This window comes from Lycium barbarum, chromosome 11, assembly GCF_019175385.1.
Source record: "Lycium barbarum isolate Lr01 chromosome 11, ASM1917538v2, whole genome shotgun sequence".
Taxonomy (NCBI): domain Eukaryota; kingdom Viridiplantae; phylum Streptophyta; class Magnoliopsida; order Solanales; family Solanaceae; genus Lycium; species Lycium barbarum.
Window position 1 is genome coordinate 7,067,794 of NC_083347.1, and position 21,040 is coordinate 7,088,833.

The 21,040-nt window shown below is 36.8% G+C and overlaps 1 protein-coding gene across 3 annotated transcripts; it reads left to right on the forward strand.

The window, feature by feature from the left end:
* The first annotated feature begins 847 nt into the window (after positions 1-847).
* Positions 848-17,352, forward strand: LOC132618192 (increased DNA methylation 1). 3 transcript variants are annotated; one of them, XM_060333256.1, is made up of 9 exons: positions 848-1,138; positions 3,094-6,037; positions 12,131-12,254; positions 12,542-12,624; positions 13,464-13,708; positions 14,208-14,294; positions 15,177-15,276; positions 16,403-16,604; positions 16,716-17,352. In XM_060333256.1, the coding sequence occupies exons 2-9, from the start codon at positions 3,233-3,235 to the stop codon at positions 17,225-17,227; spliced, it is 4,158 nt and encodes a 1,385-aa protein (XP_060189239.1). In that variant the 5' UTR covers positions 848-1,138; positions 3,094-3,232; the 3' UTR covers positions 17,228-17,352. The 3 variants fall into 3 exon arrangements, with proteins under 3 accessions (XP_060189239.1, XP_060189240.1, XP_060189241.1); XM_060333257.1 differs by having other exon boundaries at positions 848-1,030; XM_060333258.1 differs by having other exon boundaries at positions 849-1,138; positions 16,719-17,352.
* The last annotated feature ends 3,688 nt before the right edge of the window (positions 17,353-21,040 follow it).

Sequence of the window (21,040 nt, forward strand, 5' to 3'; positions counted from 1 at the left end):
ACCGCGCATTAGATCGTCTTTAAATCGATAGTATTTATTTAGATTCAAATGAACTCAGTAAAATGGAAGCGGCATATTAAAAAAAGTTAAATTCACTTCCTCGCGCACATACACATAGTTCAATGAATCTGCCTAACATTTATTAATTCATTCAAGAAGAAGAAAGGTTGCCATGCAAAAATGCACAATTAAGCAATTAAAAGAGAAAAAAATGTAAGTAAGCGGTAAATATTAAAAATTAAAAATTAAAAATTAAATAAAAGTAAAAATAAAAAATAAAAATAATTGCCGCAATGTAAAAATGAACAAAGAGACAAGCAAATGCAAGTGGGTTAAGAGTATATAATGTCACTCACGCACATGTTATTTATTACTATTAAAATAATTTACTTTTTATTATGTATACTTATCAATTTTAATTTTAAAAAGAATATTTAAAATGTTGAGTAAGCAAATGTTTAAATACGACATTATTTAATTCTTAGCTCTAAATATGATTTTTAATAATCAGATTCAAACATCTTATGAAAATCAATAAAAGCAAATCGAACATTAGATTATCATTAAATTGATAGTATTTATTTAGATTCAAATGAACTCAGTAAAATGGAAGCTGGACACTAAGATGAACTCAGTAACATTTATTTATCCATTCAAGAAGAAAAAAGATTGTCCCATGCAAAAATGCACAATTAAACAATTCGATACACTCTAAACGGTCAATAATTGCTCCAGGTCAGCAAGCGGTAAAAACATAAATAAATAAATAAAATAATCGCCGCAATGTAAATAAAATTGAACGAAGATACAGACAAGCAAAATGCTAATAGAGGGTTAACTTAAACAGTATATATAAATAATGTCGTCACTCACGCACATGGCGGAGAGAAGTAGAAAGTGTGAATGCACCTGTTAATGGTGTTAGTGTTTATCTTTTTGTAAACAGCTATTCAGTTTTCTCAAATCCAAACAAAGCCTTAGCCTTACATACAGTCACTCTTTTACTTGTGATGAGTTTTACAACATTAAGGTAAATTTATACCGCTTAAAAATGACCTTATCTTTAGATCATCTTTGTTTTTAACCGTAACGGTGCCCTAAGAAACCCTAAAATGATTCGGTGATATGCATTTTCAAGGTCAGTAATTCTAAGTTCTTCGGATTTGTTGTTTTTTTTTTTTTCGACTTTTTGGATCCGAAAACTTGATGAATTTTGTGCGTTGTTTGATTGAATTTTGTGGAATTATAGTTGAAAAATTGTTACTTGTGTGTTTTCATTTTCGTTCATTTTTGTTGCTGTTAGCTTAACCGGAACGGTTCATCTTCGTTGCTGTTAGATTTTATTTTTCGATGTTTCCTTATATAAAGAAAAACATTTCTTTTTTCGATGTTAGATTTCAGTTATAATTCCATTTGATTTACTGTTTCTAGGCATGTGTATAAAGGCTAGGTTTTAATTTCGGATAGCTGTGTAGATTTATGATGAAAATGCATTAATTTAGGAAATGTAGTACTATCAGTATTCTAGTTTCTTCGGATTTGTTGTTTTTTGTTCGTATCGATTATTTTTTCGCCTTTTTGGATCCGAAAACTTTCTGAATTTTGTGATTGAATTTGCTGAAGTTTAGTTGAAAAATCGTTACTTGTATGTTTTCATTTTCGTTGCCGTTAGCTTACTTGGAACGGTTTTCTCAAGCAGCCACTCTTTATGCATATGTTAGATATCTTTTTTTCAATGTTAGATTCCAGTTATAATTCCACTTATTTTTCTCTTTTTGCGCATGTATATAAAGGCTAGGTTTTAATTCCGCATAACTGTGTACATTTATGATGAAAATGCCTCAATTTAGGAAATGTAGTATCTGAGTGTCTAAAGTGCCTGATTTTCTAATTCTGTATAGTCTTAACACTTCACCTAAACAAAAGGAAAAAAGGTCTGTAGTCTATAATGCTATCTGGCTGCTTGAATTCCGTTGTAACCAATGTCTACTTTTAACTTCAAAGCCACTGCACAAACAAAGAAAGACTTGATTTTGATGCACTAATTCCATCCCATGAATTTGATGTTAGATCCATTCAGTATTATCAAAAGCTAAAAGCGCAAAAAAGCTCTAAGATCCGTCGGGGCTTTAAGCGCAAAAAAGCTCTAAGATCTGTTGGGATTTTAAGCGCAAAAAAGCTATAAGATCAATGAAAAAAGACGCAAATGGAGAAAAAAAAAATACAAATATATATATATATATATATATATATATGTCTAGTCCAAGATTAATAATTATAAGCATGAATATCAAATGTATGAACAAAGTTTTTTTTTTTTTTTAAATGATAAAGTGAAATATCAATTCTTTAGTGTCGCTTCAGGAAACGCTCATTCGCAAGGAAATTTGTCTTAGAGCCTTGATGATGACACTAAAGCGCACATTAAGCAAGGCGAAACGCTTAACATGTTTTGAGCCTTGCTTTAGGGCTTAAGCGTGTTTTAAGCGCGCCTTTGACAACACTGGATCTATTATTAGTAGTTTTCCTTAATCTGGCAGTTGCGGCGTCTGGATTCAGATGCTCCCTGCTCCTGCAATGTTTTCTTTCCTTATTACAACAGCTGCCTCTTATAGGATTAAGCCTGTTACACACTCTAGTTTTTTTTTTTTTTTTCAAGAAGTGAAACACATTTTAGATGATATCCTTTACTTTTTTAATGATCCAGCCATGCCTCTGTAACGGGTAAGGCTTCCACGTCCACTGTGGTCTGTAATATAATTAATCAAACAGGAACACCAAATTCCTTGGTCCGTGAAACACTATAAGCTCCATACTAATTCCTCCAACCCCATCCATCTGGAATCTTTTGTATCGTGTCTTAGGACTTGGGGATAGAAATGATAATTTAACCTTGATATTGGGGGCTAGTCATTGTGGCTAAATATGTTTTTGGGCTTCAGTGTGAAAAAGCAATTGGGATTTGATTTTTCAGAATTGCATTATTGTAGTGTGGGAAGAGATCTGCTTGTTGACTCATTCATCATGGATATGGATTATTGCAGTACTATGAATTTCTTAGAATTTTGTGTTTGTGTTTCTGTTTCTGTGCAGAAGCATACAAGTGGATATTATGTGTCCAGACTACAGATCATTCAGACGATGAGATTTATTTTGTAGCGAGGCTCGGTGCTGGTCTTTCATTCATAGGCGGAGAACTTTAGGATTGTTGTAAAGTAATAATTCAGCAAAGATGCTGTTTGATAAAGACGTTGAAGGTCTGCGTGATGATGGATTTGATGGTTCAGTGAATGAGACTCAGATATTTTCAGATGTGTTCTTCGGAAATGAGAGCAGTACCAAAAGGTGTCTTGTGACCGGAGTGTTCAATTTTGAGGGCGACCTTACTAGCCAGACAGATGAACCTGGACATTTGTGTGGTGAAAATTCTGGTTTGTCACTACATCATGATTCTCATGACATAAAGGAGGATTCTAGAGGAGACCATTGTGGCAAAGAGCTAATCAATAGTCATGTGGAAAAGGAATCTGAGCCATTAGCTTCTTTGGATAGAGCACCTGCAGATATATCTCAGCAACCCTCTTCCTGCCCTTCTCTGAGTGTGATATGTCATATAGTTGAATCTTCGAACCAAGGTGTTAAATCAAGTTCTTATTTGCAGAAGTGGCACACTGTGCTGGACAAAAGTCACGTGCTTGGTGAAATGGATTCATCAAAATTAAGATTGTCTAAAGTGGAAGGAAATGGATGGAAGGATGTAGTTGGTAAAGCAATTGCATCACCTGCTTCTCAGGAGAGCTATGCAACCAAGTTTTTGGTTGGCAGTGCTGCAAAGTCGTCAGGAATTCTCCGACCAGCCAAGCCAAAGTGGAGGGATCATTGCTTTGTAGAACTGGATGAGGCTGAATTGTCAACGATTAAGGATTCTCCAAATGACCCTCGCCCTCTTCTCCGGTACCATATCCATCGTTTGCTGAGAGCAGCGGGATGGGTAATTGGGAGGCGTAAAAGAAATAATAAATTTCATGGAATTGGTGAGTATGTTTACAAGTCACCTGAAGGAAGACCAATCCGTGAATTCTGGAGAGCCTGGACCTTGTGTGGACAGAGTTTGTTTACCTATGCAGATGGTATTTTTCCAGAAAAGGATTGTAGGTTATGGTCTGATATGACACAGTTTTTGAGTGACCTCTCAGGTACAGTGATGGAGATTGAAGAAAAACTGGATACCTTGGAAACAGCTTCTGCATTGGCTCGGCTTTGGAGTCTCCTCGATCCATTTGCAACTGTCGTGTTCATTGACAAGGCATTACGCTTTCTCAAAGAGGGAAAAACAATTAAAGCCAAAATGACTTTGGCCACTGCTCCTGTTAAAAATAACAGGTTAAAGAATGTAGACGCCACAGGAAACCTGTTTGCTGAGAGGACTTTGCAGAACCAGCCTTGCAGCTCTTCTGTTGTCTCAGATAGTGCATTGACAAGTCTTGAGACTGATAAATGGATCCACAAGGAGTATGGTGATGAAAGTTCTCTCAACTTAACAGAGTCACAGATGGGTGAAGGCAAATATCTGAATGGCGCATCTTATTATTATCCTAATGAAAGATCCATGTGCTTAAGGGATACTGTCAGTGGGGGTGCTAATAAATACAGGAAACTCTTGGAAAATGGTAAAGATGTACCGGATTTAGCTCCTTTACCAGCTTGTGGATCTGAAAGCACCAGTGAGCATGTTGGATCTTGTTTGTTTGAAGTTCCTATTAGTTCAGGAAATGCACTAGCCTTGATTGGGGGATCAGATATTGTTCTTACTCAGCAAGATAGCAATAAAAGCTTCTCAAGCAGTGATGTAAAGAGTTCTGATCATGTTGATGATTTGTATTCCAGAAATGTATCAGCGAGTGGTCTTGACGTCCGAAAAGTTCCCAGTTTGGTGGGATCCATGTTGAAGGAGCCTGTGATTTTTGATTCAAACCATAGAAACAGTGAAACAGCGGATACCAAGCGAAATTCAGTCTTGAAAAGGAAGGCTCCGAAGAAATCAAAAAAGTTATCAGAAATGGAATTTACTAATGGTTACCAAGATGACAAGTTTGATCCATCTTATAATGAGAGTGGATTTCATGAAGGTAGTGGATCTGGCATACAAATACATTCAAGACCTAAGGGATATTTAGTAGACTACCTGGGGAGAGCTAGAGGTCATCAAGGGATGTCCTTCCGTTGTTCAGAGTCTCAGGAAAATACTGAACAGATCAATTTCAAGAGGTTTAGGCAGACTTCTAAGCAATTTAGTCAGTTTAATGTGAGTATGAAGGGGTTCAACTCTGGGAATATTGATGATGATAACCCTTTCGAAGGAAATATTGAATGTAAAGCAATTACAAGTAAGCGCAAAATTGGGTCAAAGAAACGTAAGGCATGTCGTATTAGTGACGATGATCTCTTAATTTCAGCTGTATTTAGAAATAAGACATGCAGATCTGGCAACAAGAGGTCCTCTGGTAAAATCAAACCTCTAAGGAAAAGGAAGAGCAAGAAAAGTGGTTGCAAGTTGCTTTTGCGTAGCCTCAACAAGGGTGGAAAGCACTTCACCGAAGCAAAATGGCCTACCTTTGCCTCAAGGACTGTGTTATCCTGGTTAATTCATTCTAGGGTTGTTTCTCTAAACGATATGATCCAGTACCGGAACTTGAAGGATGATTCTGTGGTAAAAACCGGTTTCATTACCCGTGATGGAATATTGTGTAATTGCTGTGACAAGGTGCTATCCATCTCTGAGTTCAAAAGTCATGCTGGTTTTAAGCTCAATCGTCCCTGTTTGAATCTTTTCATGGAGTCTGGTAAGGCATTCACCTTATGTCAGCTTGAGGCTTGGTCAGATGAATACAAGGCACGGAGAGCTGTTTCTCAAACTGCCCAAGCTGAGGAAAGGGACCAAAATGATGACAGTTGCGGGCGATGTGGTGATGGTGGCGAGTTGATTTGTTGTGATAATTGTCCAGCTACTTTTCATCTAGCTTGTTTGTTCACACAGGTTTGTCTTTTGACCCTTTTCACTTGGTTTACTTGTTCGAGCCAATTTGATACTTTTATCTTGCCTTGAATTCATTATTTTCTTGCTCAACATTTAAGTTTAGTCAACTTGTAAATGGTAAGATGTCAAAGATCAGTCCTTATGCTTTATGCCTGGGTTCTTATATGGTTTTAGCCTTTTAGGTGACATTATATTGTGAAAGTATTTTTCCCTAGGAAGGAAATAATATACTCTCTGAAACAGTTTCTAATCCATCTTGATCTTTTAAAATTTCTGATCTGTTTTACCATCAGAGTGCTGGTGAACAGCCAGCATCAACTTTCTAAATCAGCTATACCATATGTAGCTACAGGTTCCTTAGACACGCTCAGTGACCAATATATGAAGAAGAGTAAATGACCTCTTGAAGTTGCCGTTAATCTGTTGAAGGTGAAGCACGTTTCAGTTACCACTTTGCCATGAACCATTTGATATTCAATGCCCATGGATGTGCTGCTTACTGGTTTATTATGTGTTTGCACCACATCTTTGTGTATGTGGTCGCCTCTCTTCCTGAAAATGGGACATTCCCTTTAGGATGAAGTGATTTTAGTAATCGCAAGGTGGAGTAAGTTATGTAAGGGTTATTTTCAAATCCTTCCAACAAATGACCCGTGGGTTTCCTTGTCTTTTGTGTAAAGAAAGACGATCAAACATATGAAAAGAGGTTGTATTTTGTCCACATAGTGGTTTTTTTTTTTGGGGGGGGGGGGGGGGGGGTGGGGGTGAAGTAAATACAATTATATTCGAAATAAGGAGACTGAGGAAGCCCATAATTAGACCTACTAAATCTTTAACAAAAATCTTCACCCTGTTTTTTTTGTTAATTTTGTTAAAAAGTTGTTGAAAATTGTGCCGGGCAACCCTGATCTGCTGAAATTGATCTTCTGCTCTTTGGCAATCAATGAAGTTTAGCATGCTCAGTGTCAATCGGTACTTCAAGAATTCAGCTAGCCTCTTTTTAGCAATCTGAAAAGTTTATTTGGCTTGGAATGCCCCAGTTTGTGTTTATCTACAGTTCGTTTAGTGGCTATCTTCTACTCCCTCTATTTCAGTTTACTTGGCCCTTATACTAAAAATAAATTTTTCGTTTTACTTGTCCATTTTATTAAATCAAGAGAAATTAATGATTTTTTCCTTATCAAAAAAAAAAAAAAAAGAAATTAATGGTTTTCTTCCAATACTGCCCTTTATCATTATTCATTAAATAACTACATGAAATACTAGTAGTTAAATTTGTACTTCCAAGGCATGATTAATAAGATTAATTTAGTAAAATAAACCCCTAATAAATATTTTCTTAAGGGGAGTGTCAAGTCAACATGGGCTAAGTAAAATGAAATGGAAGGAGTATCTTCTACAGTGGATGTTGAGATAGGTGATGCGGCACTCTCTAAAGTCAGAATTCCTACTTATCTTTTGCCTCATTTTTTTGCTTTTTATCCCTTTTATGTTAATTTATGTGATACTTTAAAAAGTCCCAATATTACCTCATTAATTCTCTCATAATTGCACCTGTTTAGAATACTTGAATCTATCTAACAGTCACTATTAAAGAAAGGAAGTTATAGTATCCCAAAAGCCGAGAAGTCACATTACTTCTACTAAACAGTCCAAAAGTCTGAAAAAAATAAGCCAACAACATATCAGAAATTTGGCTAGCCATTTCTGCCAAACAAAAACTTCGTCTGTACCAGGTTCCAGCCACAATACCCATCCATCTTCTCCTTTTAATATTTTTATTCTCCCTGAAATGGCCTTGAAAATTACCCACCACCAGTGCTGTTTCGATGGCTTTTTGGTTGAAAGCCTGCTTGACTGTTGAGAAGATGATTTCCCATGTATTAAAGATATGACCTCTCGGCCCAAGATTGACTTCATGTACTCTGTTATGATCTGCCAGCACTTGCTTCATTCGAGGATTGCTGTTGTTTATCAATTAGTGTATCTGCTGTGGTATTTGGTTTCAATTTAGGAATCTTTTCTGAGTATGTCAAAGAATGGTTAAAGAAATACCAAATATGCTGTTAAACCAGTGGTTCCCCTTTATGATACAGAAGTGATTTTTCATGTTTTTTGCTTTCTCTCCCTTTATATGACTTAAGTTACTGCTTTTGAAGAGAATGCTTAACCAATGCTGTAGATGTCTGTTATGGTCCAACGTAGGTTTTTACTAGCATTTGTTTTTGAAGTTTTCCTAAGATATTGATGTTACTGCAATTTTTTCCTGCTGCGTTATTATTTCATGAATAGAAGAATGAGTACTATTCTAAACTTTTGTTTATCTTATCCTTCTAACTTATATAGGAAGTGTGCCCTCAAAACTTTATTTCAAAAGTAAAGACATTGCTATAACTAACAACTTAACATGCAGATGAACATTGGTTTACCAAAACATATTCTATCTTTCTAACATTTTTATTAGTATTTATTGAGAAAAAGTTTTCCTTTTGGAGGGTTGTCCGAGCATGTATTTGGTGGAGTATATGGAAAGAAAGAAATCAGTGGTGTTTTGAGGGCAAGCAAAGCAACATTCAGAAGCTGTAGCTGAATTGCCTAGCTCTTTACTATTTTTGGTGGAAACAGGAATGTTTAGTACAAACAGAAGATACTTTCGATGTTTTAGACAATATGAAAGAAGTATCATCATAGGAAGAAAGCTTCTATATTTTGTAATTGGCTAACTTGGGGGACTATACAGTTTGGTATAATACACCTGTTAATATATAGAATGTTTTCATTGTCAAAAAAAAGTTTTCCTTTTAGTTTTGGGATAAAGATAATAGTCTTTGGAGAAAAAAATTGAGAACTGACAGTGGAGGTAAATTTAGGAGGCATGTAAATGTATTACATTTAACTTTCTAGAGTTAAAACTTTAACCTTTGCAATTTTTGGTTTATAACATTACCTATAAAAATTTCTATTCCCTTAGATGAGATCAGTAAATGACAATTCATTGAAATTTCATCTTTGTGAGATCGTCAATATTGTATCAAGGTTGTCTTTATTGACTTTTCTATTAAAGAATTTTAAGATAGCTACAACAACAACATACCCGGTGTAATCCCACAAGTGGGATCTGGGGAGGGTAGGACATACACAGACCTTACCTTTACTGTGGGGTAGAAAGGGTGTATTCGAAAGACCCTCGGCTCGAAAGGGAAGAACATTAAAGAAAAGAAAGGAAAATAAAGGAAAAAGACTTTGACGCAAACACAAAAATATATGACAGCAAAATAACTAGATACAAAGCAAATGCGCAATAGATAGTGATATACATCGAAGAATAGACAACTACACAATTACTAATTAGAATATGTGTAGAGGGGGTTAGCCCCTACCTTTCCCACCTACAGTGCGGTATCACTCTACTACCTACTACCTACTACCCTTCTACTTTAATCCTCGACCTCCACACTTTTCTATCTAGGGTCATGTCCTCAGTAAGTTGAAGCTGTGTCATATCTTGCCTAATCACCTCCCCAGTTCTTCTTCGGTCTACATCTACCTCTCCTAACTCTTGCGATAGCCAACCTCTCACACCTCCTTACCGGCGCATCCTCACACCTCCTCTTCACATCCCAAATCACCTCAGTCTCGCTTCTCTCATTTTGTCTGCAACAGACGTAACTCCCACCTTGCCCTGAATAACTTTGTTTATGATCATATCTCTCCTAGTATGCTCACACATCAATCTGAGCATCCTCATCTCTGTTACTTTCATCTTCTGGACGTGGGCGTTCTTGACTGGCCAGTACTCTGCTCCATACAACAAAGTTGGTCTAACCACCACTCTATAGAACTTACCTTTAAGCCTTGACGACACATTCTTATCGCACATAACCCCAGAAGCGAGCCTCCATTTCACCCACCCCGCTCCAATCCGATGTGTGACATCCTCATCAATCTCCCCGTTTCCATGAATTATGGACCCAAGATACTTGAAGCTTCCTCTCTTGGATATGACTTGCACATCAATCTTCACTTCCACCTCCGCCTCATGCTTTACGTCACTAAACTTACACTCCAGGTACTCAGTTTTAGTCCTGCTTAACCTGAAACATTTAGACTCTAGGGCCTGTCGCGAAACTTCCAACCTAGTGTTAACTCCACCGGCGAATAGAGTTTTAAGGTAGCTAAATGTTTAAATAATTAATTTTGGGGTTATGGATTTGGGGATGCAAGAAATTGAAGTATGTAGTCATCCGATAGAATGTTCTAATTTGTTAGATATATAACACGAAAGGCATAAGTAATACTCTGAAGAGCAAATGTGTATAAGAGAATCAAAACAAGAGCATATATGGGCTATCATCACAAGAGATATACGTAGTAAGATGAGCATTTAAGATGTAACTGAGAAAGTACTAGATGATGATTTCCGATTATAGGAGTGTGGATAAATGTGTAGTTATTGTTTGATTACAATGTTTACATCGTCATCTTCTTTATTAAATTTCTTCATCCATGAATGCTGAAACATTTTAGAATTCTTTTAATCGTTCTTGTAAGTTTGATTATCACAATTTTTAAAAAAATATAACACTAAAGTTGTCGCCAAAAATTAAAGGCTATGTTTTCCCCATTTGTTTGAGGATGCTAAACTTTCTTCATTGGTTTTCATAAACGTGTTAAGAAAGGGATCTTGGGTCTAACTCAACCCCACAAGCTAGCTCATTGTGGGTGGATTGCCGAAGACCATATAAGGCGACCACCCATTCCTTTTTCATCTGATGTGGGGCTCTTCAACACCTGTCTCATGCCCGACATCTGGAGCATGGGCAATTTAATATGGAGGCCCAACTTGATAAAAAATACGGGGGCCCAACATCGGTAAACAAGAATTGGGATGGTTCCTGTTCTGATACCATGTTAAGAAATGGGTCTTGAGCCTAACTCAACCCAAAAGCTAGCTCATTAGGGGAGGAATGTCCAAGTCCATATAAGAAGACCATCCATCCCTTTTTCATCCGATGTGGGACTCCTCAACAATGCAAACATATTTTCTAGTTGAACTAGATTTATGAGCCCTAGCTTAATTAGAAAGTAAGACAGCTGTATAGAACTCTTGAAGTATGTATTTTTTTCCTATTTTATCCCAAAGCTGGATTAGATCTCTTTCATTGTGGTTGATTCAATTTGATCCAATTATTAAGTACAGCCCAGCTTGATCCAGATTCCAATCTACTATCCTATACACAAAGAGAAGTTCTAACAAATTAGTGGCATATAGATCATATTTGAGAGGGGAGCAGGATTCAACTTGGTCTGAATGGGCTTTCCTTTCTTTGTTATGTGCTATCCTGATCTTCTGCTTTAATGCTTGTTCACACGTTCCTTGTGAGTTATAACAGTCGGTGAATTGGCTTATTTATTACATGCTATAAACGTAAATTAACATCAATAAGTTTCTTGTGATTTTCTTTTATTTCAAGAAGTTTTCATGCTCTTTCCTGTTTCTCATGGAGAACTAAAGAGGGTGGAAGCCCTTTCTTTCGTCAGTCTTTCCGTATACTTAATTTGTTGATGTCTCGCTTAATTGACATTTGTTACCACGTTTGAAGTCCCATGGGATTATATTTTACCAGCTTTTTGGTACTTCTCTTAGTTCTAATTTTGACGGTATTTTAACTTTTGGTTGAGACGTAAATCACTTTTTTAACTGATAAAATCGATGGTAGTAACTAGTGAGTAATGTTCTGATTCAGATTGGTTTGATAACTTATTTTTACTTTACTTCTTGATTATTTGTTTTTACTTCTTGATTATTTGTTTTACTTTGTTGTTCTTTCCTTTTTACCATTCTCGTAAGTTGTACCATGTTTTTCTCTACAAACATGTGCTATATTTATTCACCAATATTGTTTTGGTTTTTGTGTGTGCACGAGGCATGAATGTAGGACACTCCTTCTAAAATAACATATCCATTCATATGGCCTGGATTTCCTTTGATTTTGTTGCGTATCATATGAAGTTGAGTACTTCATTTTGTTTAACGATACTGGACAAGAGATATAAATTCTAGTAGATTAACTTTATTGTTTTTTGTTTCAGGAGCTTCCTGAAGGGAGTTGGTATTGCCCGCAGTGCACTTGCCCGAAATGTGGGGATGTGGTTAAATATAGTGAAGCATTGAGTTCCTCCAGTGGATTAAAATGTTCACAGTGTGAACATAAATGTACGTTCCCCATGAACTTGACTTGTTTGGTTTCTATTCTTTTCCCATTGCAGGCCTGCAAATGTCCAAATATGGGTATTGGCGCTCTGTTTTCACTTCTTACCAGAATGCATGGTCTCAAATAATAAGATTTTGCATTTGTCAAACTTCACAAACCTCAATCAGAGAATTATCCGCGTTCACATTTAGTTCAGTTATTGGGGCGGGAAAAGTATATCTTACTTCCCCAAAGTTTCCTCGTTTTTCTCTTACTAAATGCCTTGATGGCTTTGATGATTTGTGAACAGATCATGAATCATGCAGTAAACTAAGGATTACCAAAAGTGGACAGGCCTCTGATACGTGGTTCTGCAGCGAAAGCTGTCAGGAGGTGAGCTAGACATCTCAGCTTTACATTTTTTATTATGAAACAAACTTGCTCAATTTTTGTCTCTTTGAAGGCTTTAATGTGTAGTCTTGAAGTGCTATCTGATGGTTATTAGTTCCTTTTACATGTGATATGACTGGGCAGGAGAATGTGATATGATTGTTATATCGTTAAAGTATCATCTGAATCAGTCTACATAGAAGTATCTGCTAAACTAATAACAGAAATTCTTGCACCATGTATAATTATATTAAAACATCTGTTTTCCCACTGCCAGTGTACTATTCTGTGGCTTTGAAACATCAGTTATAGATCTGGCTTGGATTACGTTCACCTGCTAGATCTTTTCTTTGATAAGTGTATTTGATTTTATCATGAAAAAACTTCACCCCGTTAAGTCTTCTACTTGATGGTTTCCTTGAGGTCTGAAATACTTGATCATATTTATTCATTTGAACTTCTCCAAAGTGTCTGAAAGCTTTTCAGTATGCATTAGCATAATGCTTGGATTGTGCCCCCGGCTGTTTATTGGAGTCATTCAGGATGACATCATGATGGAGTATATAATTCAATCTGCTGACCAAAGATTTTGATTAATGAGAAAATGTGACAAACCTTATGTGAACTTCTTCTAAAAAAGGAAATTTATGAAACATTGGCATGGTTGATCTATAGTTAGTTTAAGTAATCAGTCCCCTAGGTGGTGCTGTTTTAGATGAGAACAAAAAATGTAGGAATGGTGAATTCTGCTGAAATATATACTCCTATTAACTTCATTGCAAGCTTGACTATGAATTATTTTAGTCGTCTTTCGAAAAAACTTAATTGATATTCTTTTGCAGGTTTATGAAGGCCTTCACTCTCGCATCGGGCTCATTAATCTTCTGACTGATGGCTTTTCCTGGACTGTTCTGAGGTGCATTCATGGTGACCACAGAGTTCATTCTGCTCAGCGGTTTATTGCTTTGAAGGCAGAATGCAACTCAAAGTTAGCAGTTGCCCTTACGATTATGGAGGAGTGCTTTCTTCCCATGGTAGATCCAAGAACTGGCATAGATATGATACCCCATGTAATATACAGCTGGGGGTGAGTATTTCTGTTTGCCATAAACTCTTTTCTATCTTGGCATACTACTGTGCTTACCTGTTTGGTGTGGGTATATCGCTTAACGCTTATTCCTCCACGTTCTCTTAAAGCAGTTTGTGGAATTACAGCCTACCAAGTAGTTTTTGCTGAACTCCCTGCACTTGATAGATGAGGCATTATTTCTAGCATTTCTTGTTCATTCAGTTCTCATTCAAAATAATTGAATGGAAGGATTGAATGGCAGGCTAACTATAAATTTCTGAATAATATATTTTTGAAATGACAAACGTACTTTACAATTTTATCTGAAGCATTATGTTCTAAGGAATATATGACAATATGCAAACATATGGATGAAGTTTCATTGATTCAATGACCCAAATAAAATGGTGCCTTGTTCCTGCATCCATGGTGTCACTTGACTATGTTCATATCAACGTTACAAAATACAATGATGCGTAAGGTGGTGCTGTCAGACTGATCCTTAAAATCTTTACAGATCACAATTTGCACGATTAAATTATCATGGATTCTACACTATGATCCTGGAGAAAGATGACATATCAGTCGCTGTAGCATCAGTAAGGTAATTCTTTACAATCTTGAAAAAAATTGTACTTTGTCATGCTTATTCTATAAACTCCATACCTCTAAGGCAATGTAGATAATCTCAGAGCATATGCATCTTTTTCGATTTGCTATGTGCTCTTTTACCTTCTGACACACAGCATCTGTTCTTTTGTTCATTTTAAACAAAAAGGACAACAACATACCCAGTGAAATCCCACAATGTGGGGTCTGGGGAGGGCAAAAGTGTACGCAGACCTTGTAGGAAAAAAGATACTTTTGGAGTTGAAACTTCCTACAAGTACTTTAGTATGACATCTTCAGCTTGCTCTTTCAATTTCACGTTTCCATCTTGACCCGATCGTTTGGTTTGTATGCAATGTTTGTGTTTCTTCTGTATGCCTTTCAATTCGAAATGCATCAAGTATTTTCTTGTCTTGTGAGTATTAAAAGTGTTTTCTCCATCGGCTGATTAAAGTGAGAGGCTAGACAGTGGTTTAGTATCATATGCCTATGCATTTTAGGTTGTTTCTGTTGGTTGTGCTTGGCGGACAATGAGGTATTTTTGGAATTCCTTAGAAAAGGTGTTCATCTTTTTTCATCTGGAGGTTTCTGTATAACTGGTGCATTCATGTCTGTCAGGGAAGGTGCTTAGAAGGAAGATACTTTAAGCATTGTTGACTATAAATTTCTGAACTATCACTGTCCAATCCCTACATTTACTATATGGGATGCCAAAAGGAGTTTTAGTTTACTTAGACTTTGTTCCCAAATCCTGAGTCATTGATTGTGACTAGCAAGCCGTGGCTTCCCTGCTGGCTGTTTGATAAAACTGTCACTAAAATCAGGATTTTTTCTGCCACGACAAATCTTTCTGAATCAGAATTTGGTTCTTATGCAGGATCCATGGGGTAACAGTTGCTGAGATGCCTCTAATTGCAACATGCAGTAAATACCGTCGCCAGGGAATGTGCAGACGCCTACTGAATTCTATACTGGAGGTAATGTGACCAGGAAGCAGTGTTTTAAATGCTGTGGGTCCTGCACGGAGTGTTTTACCTATCACCGGATGGGACATGAGCCGTATAAATGCCATGATTTTTTTTCAATTTTACTAATCTATAGATAGTATGAAAATACAAAATAACAACTGCATTAAAATTATATGATTAAAAATTAATAAATTGTTGAATTATTTTAACATAAGTGCTTAACATGCTAGTATACATATGACTTTAGAGAAGTGTATATGTTGGTTTTTTAAAAGATGGGGCAGCAAAAGGGTTAAAAGAGTTGATTGAAAAAGTCTCTCAATATTTTTATTAAGCATAGAGGGGCCTTAATAGCGAATTTAACAACAGAAAATTTGCATAATTTAAAATTCAAAAACCTAAAATATCTCAACTAAACTTATCAAATAAAATTTGAATTTAAACAAAGACTCCTCTTAAGTCTAAACTACTTTTTACTCTGGTAAATCAGCGGTAACTGAAAGTAATTTTCAACAATATAAGATATCATGAGGTACGAGTCAGCTAGAACATCTGAGCAACCCAAATATTAGAAGTAAAAAAAAAAAAAGAAAAAAAAAGAATCAGAATTTATAACGAAAATGGGATTTGTACCTTGTGACATTTGCATAAACCTAGAAGCATTTTTAGTATGATATTTTAAATCATATTTTTCTCTTAAAAGGCTACTATCAATATTGAAAATCTGATTTTAGATGCAACCAGGCTTCGGATAAATCAGAAAATGACTTTTAGTCCAATAGGAATAATTTACAGTACGTAATATAACTCTAGCGTTGTATGCACCCAAGAAGTTAATGTAAAAGCAACTCGTGGTACTATACTTCACCACTGAAAGATTAATCTCTAAAGGAATCAATCTTGACAGGGTATAATCTCCTCTTTTCTTAAAAAGCAGAGAGAGTGAGGGGAGGAGGTAGGACGAGCTTGTCTATTTTGTATGGTTATGGTTCAAGTCTTGTTTATCACCTCTTGCTTGTTCCCTACTTCCTTTTTCGTCGGCTCTGTGACTTGCAATGTATATCATCTTTTATTTTACGGTAAAGCAAGGTTTTGCCATGATTACTTACTAGTTTCCCTTGATCATGGCTTGTAGATGCTGAAGTCTTTCAAGGTTGAGAAACTGGTAATATCAGCTATCCCAGGTTTAGTGGAAACATGGACTTCTGGCTTTGGCTTCGAACCGTTGGAAGATTGCGAGAAACGAAGTCTAAGTCATATCAACCTCATGGTGTTCCCCGGAACTGTATGGTTGAAGAAGCCTTTGTTTCAATCTGCTGATGCTGATCAGCCGAGTGGTGAGTATTTAGTGTTTGATGATCTTAACTTTAAAGAAATCTTCTCTTTCTTGAACGCTACAAACTAGCGAGATGCTAAAAACTGGAACTGATATGTTTCACCCTTGAAAGCAGTTCCTCCAGGAGAACCAGTATCCTGCCACAAACGTGGCCTCACCATTATTGAGCCCATGCAACATTGTGTGCCATCTCAGGATGCCAATGCAGGAGTTGATGTCAGACACCTACCTCAATCTGAGAGTTTACAATTCAGTGAAGATCAAGGTGATAGTAATCTTGCTGGTCAATGTTCCATGACTTCCGGCGAGGAATCAGCTATTATGTTAACGGACAACAAGAATTGTGATATAGAAACTGATGAGCCTGGGCAAGGTTGTGAAGGAAAAACCATTAATCAATGTCCAGAGCATCAAACTGAAACCTGGCTGCCAGACTCAAATGATTTGCAATTAGAGGAAGTCCAAGTTGTTGACTGTCTGCCTGGTGATTGTTCAAAACTCTCAGAGGAATTACCGGTTCTGACATATAGCAGCCATGGGGAAGTAGGTTGTAGAGTAGATAATTTGCAGATAAATGTGGAAAGCCATTTTTGTTTAGATGTATTGCAAGTGAATGAGAAATGACGTTGATTATTTATAATTTGTGTGCCTCCGGGCTGGTGGGACTTTTATCAAGAGGAAAATGAAAATGAGGGCAGAAATGAGGAAACTGAAAAATAAAAAAGTTTACTGTGTTGGCAAAGAACAAATTCAATACTGATCAACGAAACGTAAAGAGGAAAGCGAAACAGCGCCAAAACTAGTTTCCCTTCTCATTATCCGCCTAAGCTACTTTTTATTTTTGCGTGCATCCATACTATGGTTTTACAACAACATACCCGGTGTAATTCCACAAGTGGGTCTGGGGAGGATAGAGTGCACACTGACTTTACCTCTACCTTAGTAGGTAGATAGACTCTTTCTAATAGATCCCAGTGTAATTCCACAAGTGGAGTTTAGGGAGAGTAGATAAGAAGGCTCGCTAACAATTTTCTTATTTAAAACAAGGTTTACTAAGTAGGCGTTTGGCCATGAAAATCAAATATTTTTTCACTTTATTTGGTATTTTGGAGTTGGAGTTTGAAGATGGAATTGTGTTTGGATATAGTTTTTGCAAAGAATATTTGATTACTTAAATGTATTGAAAGTGAAAATAAGTTTTTTGGTGTTTTTCAAATTTCAAAGTTGTATTTAAAATTTTCATGACCAAAGTTAATTTTCACATAAAGGGAAATTATTTTTCGGAAAAAAGTGAAATTTTCATGGCCAAACGGGTAATAAATCTCTAAAAAGTTGCACCCCTTTAAAAATCGAAAGGATGCAATGTCACCCCTTTCAATCTTTTTCCTCGACCATTATTTGTGTTTTTTTTTTTTTTTTTTTTTTTCATTTTTCTCTTCTCATTCTTTAAAATTAACCAACCAGATAAACATATCGTCATTTTCTCTAAATCAATGAACTGATGTACTATCACGGAGATTAGGATCTCACCAGGCACCCTTTAACCTGATTGCCTACAACATATGTAACTAAACTACGTAATAAGTAATAACATGTGCGAAGAAGTAAAAAAAAAAAAAAAAAAAAAAAAAAAAAAAAAAAAAAAAACCTCCGCAGTTGGAGTCCAGGAATCAGACTGTAGCATTAGGATAAGGACAAATAATTCACACAAAACGGTAACTTTACAACGACCTTTTTCTCTCTCAACCAACTGAGCCGAGTGTAGCACACGCGCGGCTCCATGGAGCCTCACGACGGCCCTATGGCGGCGCGTCCGGTGGGGGAAAACGTCTCTAACAAGGAGACGACAGCAACCACTGAAACAATTCCACAAAAACCCTCGTATGCAAGCACAATTTCTACTCCTGCTCCTAACCCACCACCGGACAACCGATTTGGATGTCCATCTGTGTCAACAAGGAGAACATGTCACAATAGAGTTCCTGCAGTCATTTTCAAATCCAAAGATTACTATGGAGTTATGGCGAAAGAGTGTAAACACACTTTAATTGGAAAATTTCTAAAAGGGCGACCTAAAATTGATATGGTTCGGTCAATTTTTTTTTGGAGAAAATCACTTTGAAAGAAGATCCAGTAATAGGGGCATACGACCACAATTCGGTGTTCATAGATTTCAAAAATGAAGAGGATTGCAAAAGAACTTATTTTCGAAGATCAATTGAAATCAATGGAGAACAAATGTGGCTTCAAATGTGGCACCCAGATTTCAAGCCCGAAGAAGACTCTCCTATGGTTCCTATATGGGTACTCCTCCCTAAACTTCCTTTTCACTGTCATGCATGGCATTATGTAAGGCAAATTTTAGCTCCTATAGGAACCCCTCTTATTTTGGATGCTGCTACTAGCAGGAGGACACAGCCAAGTACGGCCAAGGTTCGAGTTGAGGTTGATCTTACTAAGCCCCTCCCAGATAAGATATGGGTAGGTTTAGAGGATGAATCTCATCCTCTTAAAGACTTTTACCAAAAGATTGAATATGAGAGTGTTCCTAAGTTCTGCACCTATTGCAAAAAATTAGGACACTCTTTAATCCAGTGCAGATTTGCTAAGAAAAAGAATGATGATGACAATAAGGATAGAGTCCAGGAAATTGTTGACCAAGCTGAATCTAGTAAGAATAATGATAAAGAGGAGAAAGAAATTACTGAGGAAAAAAGGGATAATAGGCAAGTTGAGGAAAAAGCTGTTGAATTTCATGCTAGTAAGACCAAAAGGGAAAAACAAAGGGAGAAGAGAAAGCAAAAAAGAAGAAGGAATGCTCTGAAAATTGTGAGAAATAAAGGCAAAGAAGGCAATAAAAATAAGGAAATGAACCAGGGGAAGAAAGGAGAAAAGGAGGATTACAACATGGGAAATAATGACAGTATTGATCCAGGGAGCAGGCAACCCCTTAGGAAAGATACTGCCTCTGATGAAGAAATGGAGAAGCAAGAAAGTGACAACAATCAGGAGAAAAACTATCTAGGGGAAGAAGTACATCAAAAGGGCCCTAGAGAAAACCAGACTCACAAGACTGTGGTGGTTATCACCACAAATGACAATGAGGAAAGTAATACACATCAGCTAAGTGTGCCCATCAATGCCCCTATTAAGACTCACAATGTATTTGAGAAAATAGCTGATGACACTGGACAGACTGAAGATGAGGAAGGCAGCATTGAGAATACCTTATCTGAAGAGATTGTCCCTGGAGAAAGCCAAAGGAAGATAATGCAGAAAATGAGCACTGCTACAGCCAGAGAACACCAGGAGAGAACAGAAACAGGTTCAAGTATCAACTTGCACAATATGGACCTCAAAGGAGATGAAAAAAGAGATCAGAATCAGGCTGACAACTTCTCTGATGAAGAAGTTGCTGATAGTCTGATCAATGCTTTTTCCCCAAAACCTGGTATAACAATAGAAGTGAAGGAACAGATCAAGGAAGCTGTGGAGAAAGGGAATTTATCCCCCAAAGGAACTGAAATTACTAGAAGAAAAAACAACAAAAAGGCTAGTACCTCAACCCCTGCCATGGTCACCAGAGGCAAGGGCAGAGGATCAAAGAAGCAATTTTGAAATGTTCCTTATGATTAATACAATCATATGGAACATAAGAGGGATAGGCTCCAAAGGAGCCTTTGATAGACTAAAAAAACTCATTCAAATACACAAAGCCACTTTTGTGGCATTACAGGAACCTTTTGTGCACAATACTACTATCAACAAGAACAAAGTAGAAAGATACAGGAGAAAGTTGGGTTTTGACAAGGCTGCTACTAACAAAATGGTAAAATTTGGTGTTTTTGGGAAGCTGAGTTCACATGCAAGGTGATTAGTGACCACAACCAACAACTTACTATGGAAGTTCAACACAGCAGCAACACATAAATCTTCTTTGTCACTATAGTCTATGCCAAGACTACTGCCAGGAAGAGGAAAAGACTATGGGATAATTTGAGAACCTTGAACAGTCACATTAATAAACCATGGACTATAATGGGAGATTTCAACAGTATCATGGAAGCTGATGAGAAACAAGGGGGAAGACAACATAGACTAAGCAGAAGTATAGATTTTGTTGGATGCATGGAGGATTGCAATATGATGGACTCTAGGTTTTCTGGAGACAAATTCACCTGGACTAATGCTAGAAGGCTAAGAGGAAGGATCCTTATGAGACTTGATAGAGTCATGTATAATGATCTATGGTCTCAGAGCTTCTCTATTGTTAATATCAGACATCTCCCAAGGACAGGGTCTGACCATAGGGTCCTTCTCATGAGGTGTGGTGACAAGGACCCTCCTAAGACTAAGTATTTCAAGTTCTTGAATTTCTGGATTGATCAAGATGACTTCATGAATATAGTAAGGAATTCTTGGCAAATAGAAATAAGG

Bases quoted from the DNA above. Each gene is read 5' to 3' on its own strand.
- LOC132618192 (XM_060333256.1), top strand. From the start codon at position 3,233: ATGCTGTTTGATAAAGACGTTGAAGGTCTGCGTGATGATGGATTTGAT. The intron at 12,255-12,541 runs GTACGTTCCCCA...ATTTGTGAACAG, and splicing joins TTCACAGTGTGAACATAAAT to ATCATGAATCATGCAGTAAA. The intron at 12,625-13,463 runs GTGAGCTAGACA...ATTCTTTTGCAG, and splicing joins GCAGCGAAAGCTGTCAGGAG to GTTTATGAAGGCCTTCACTC.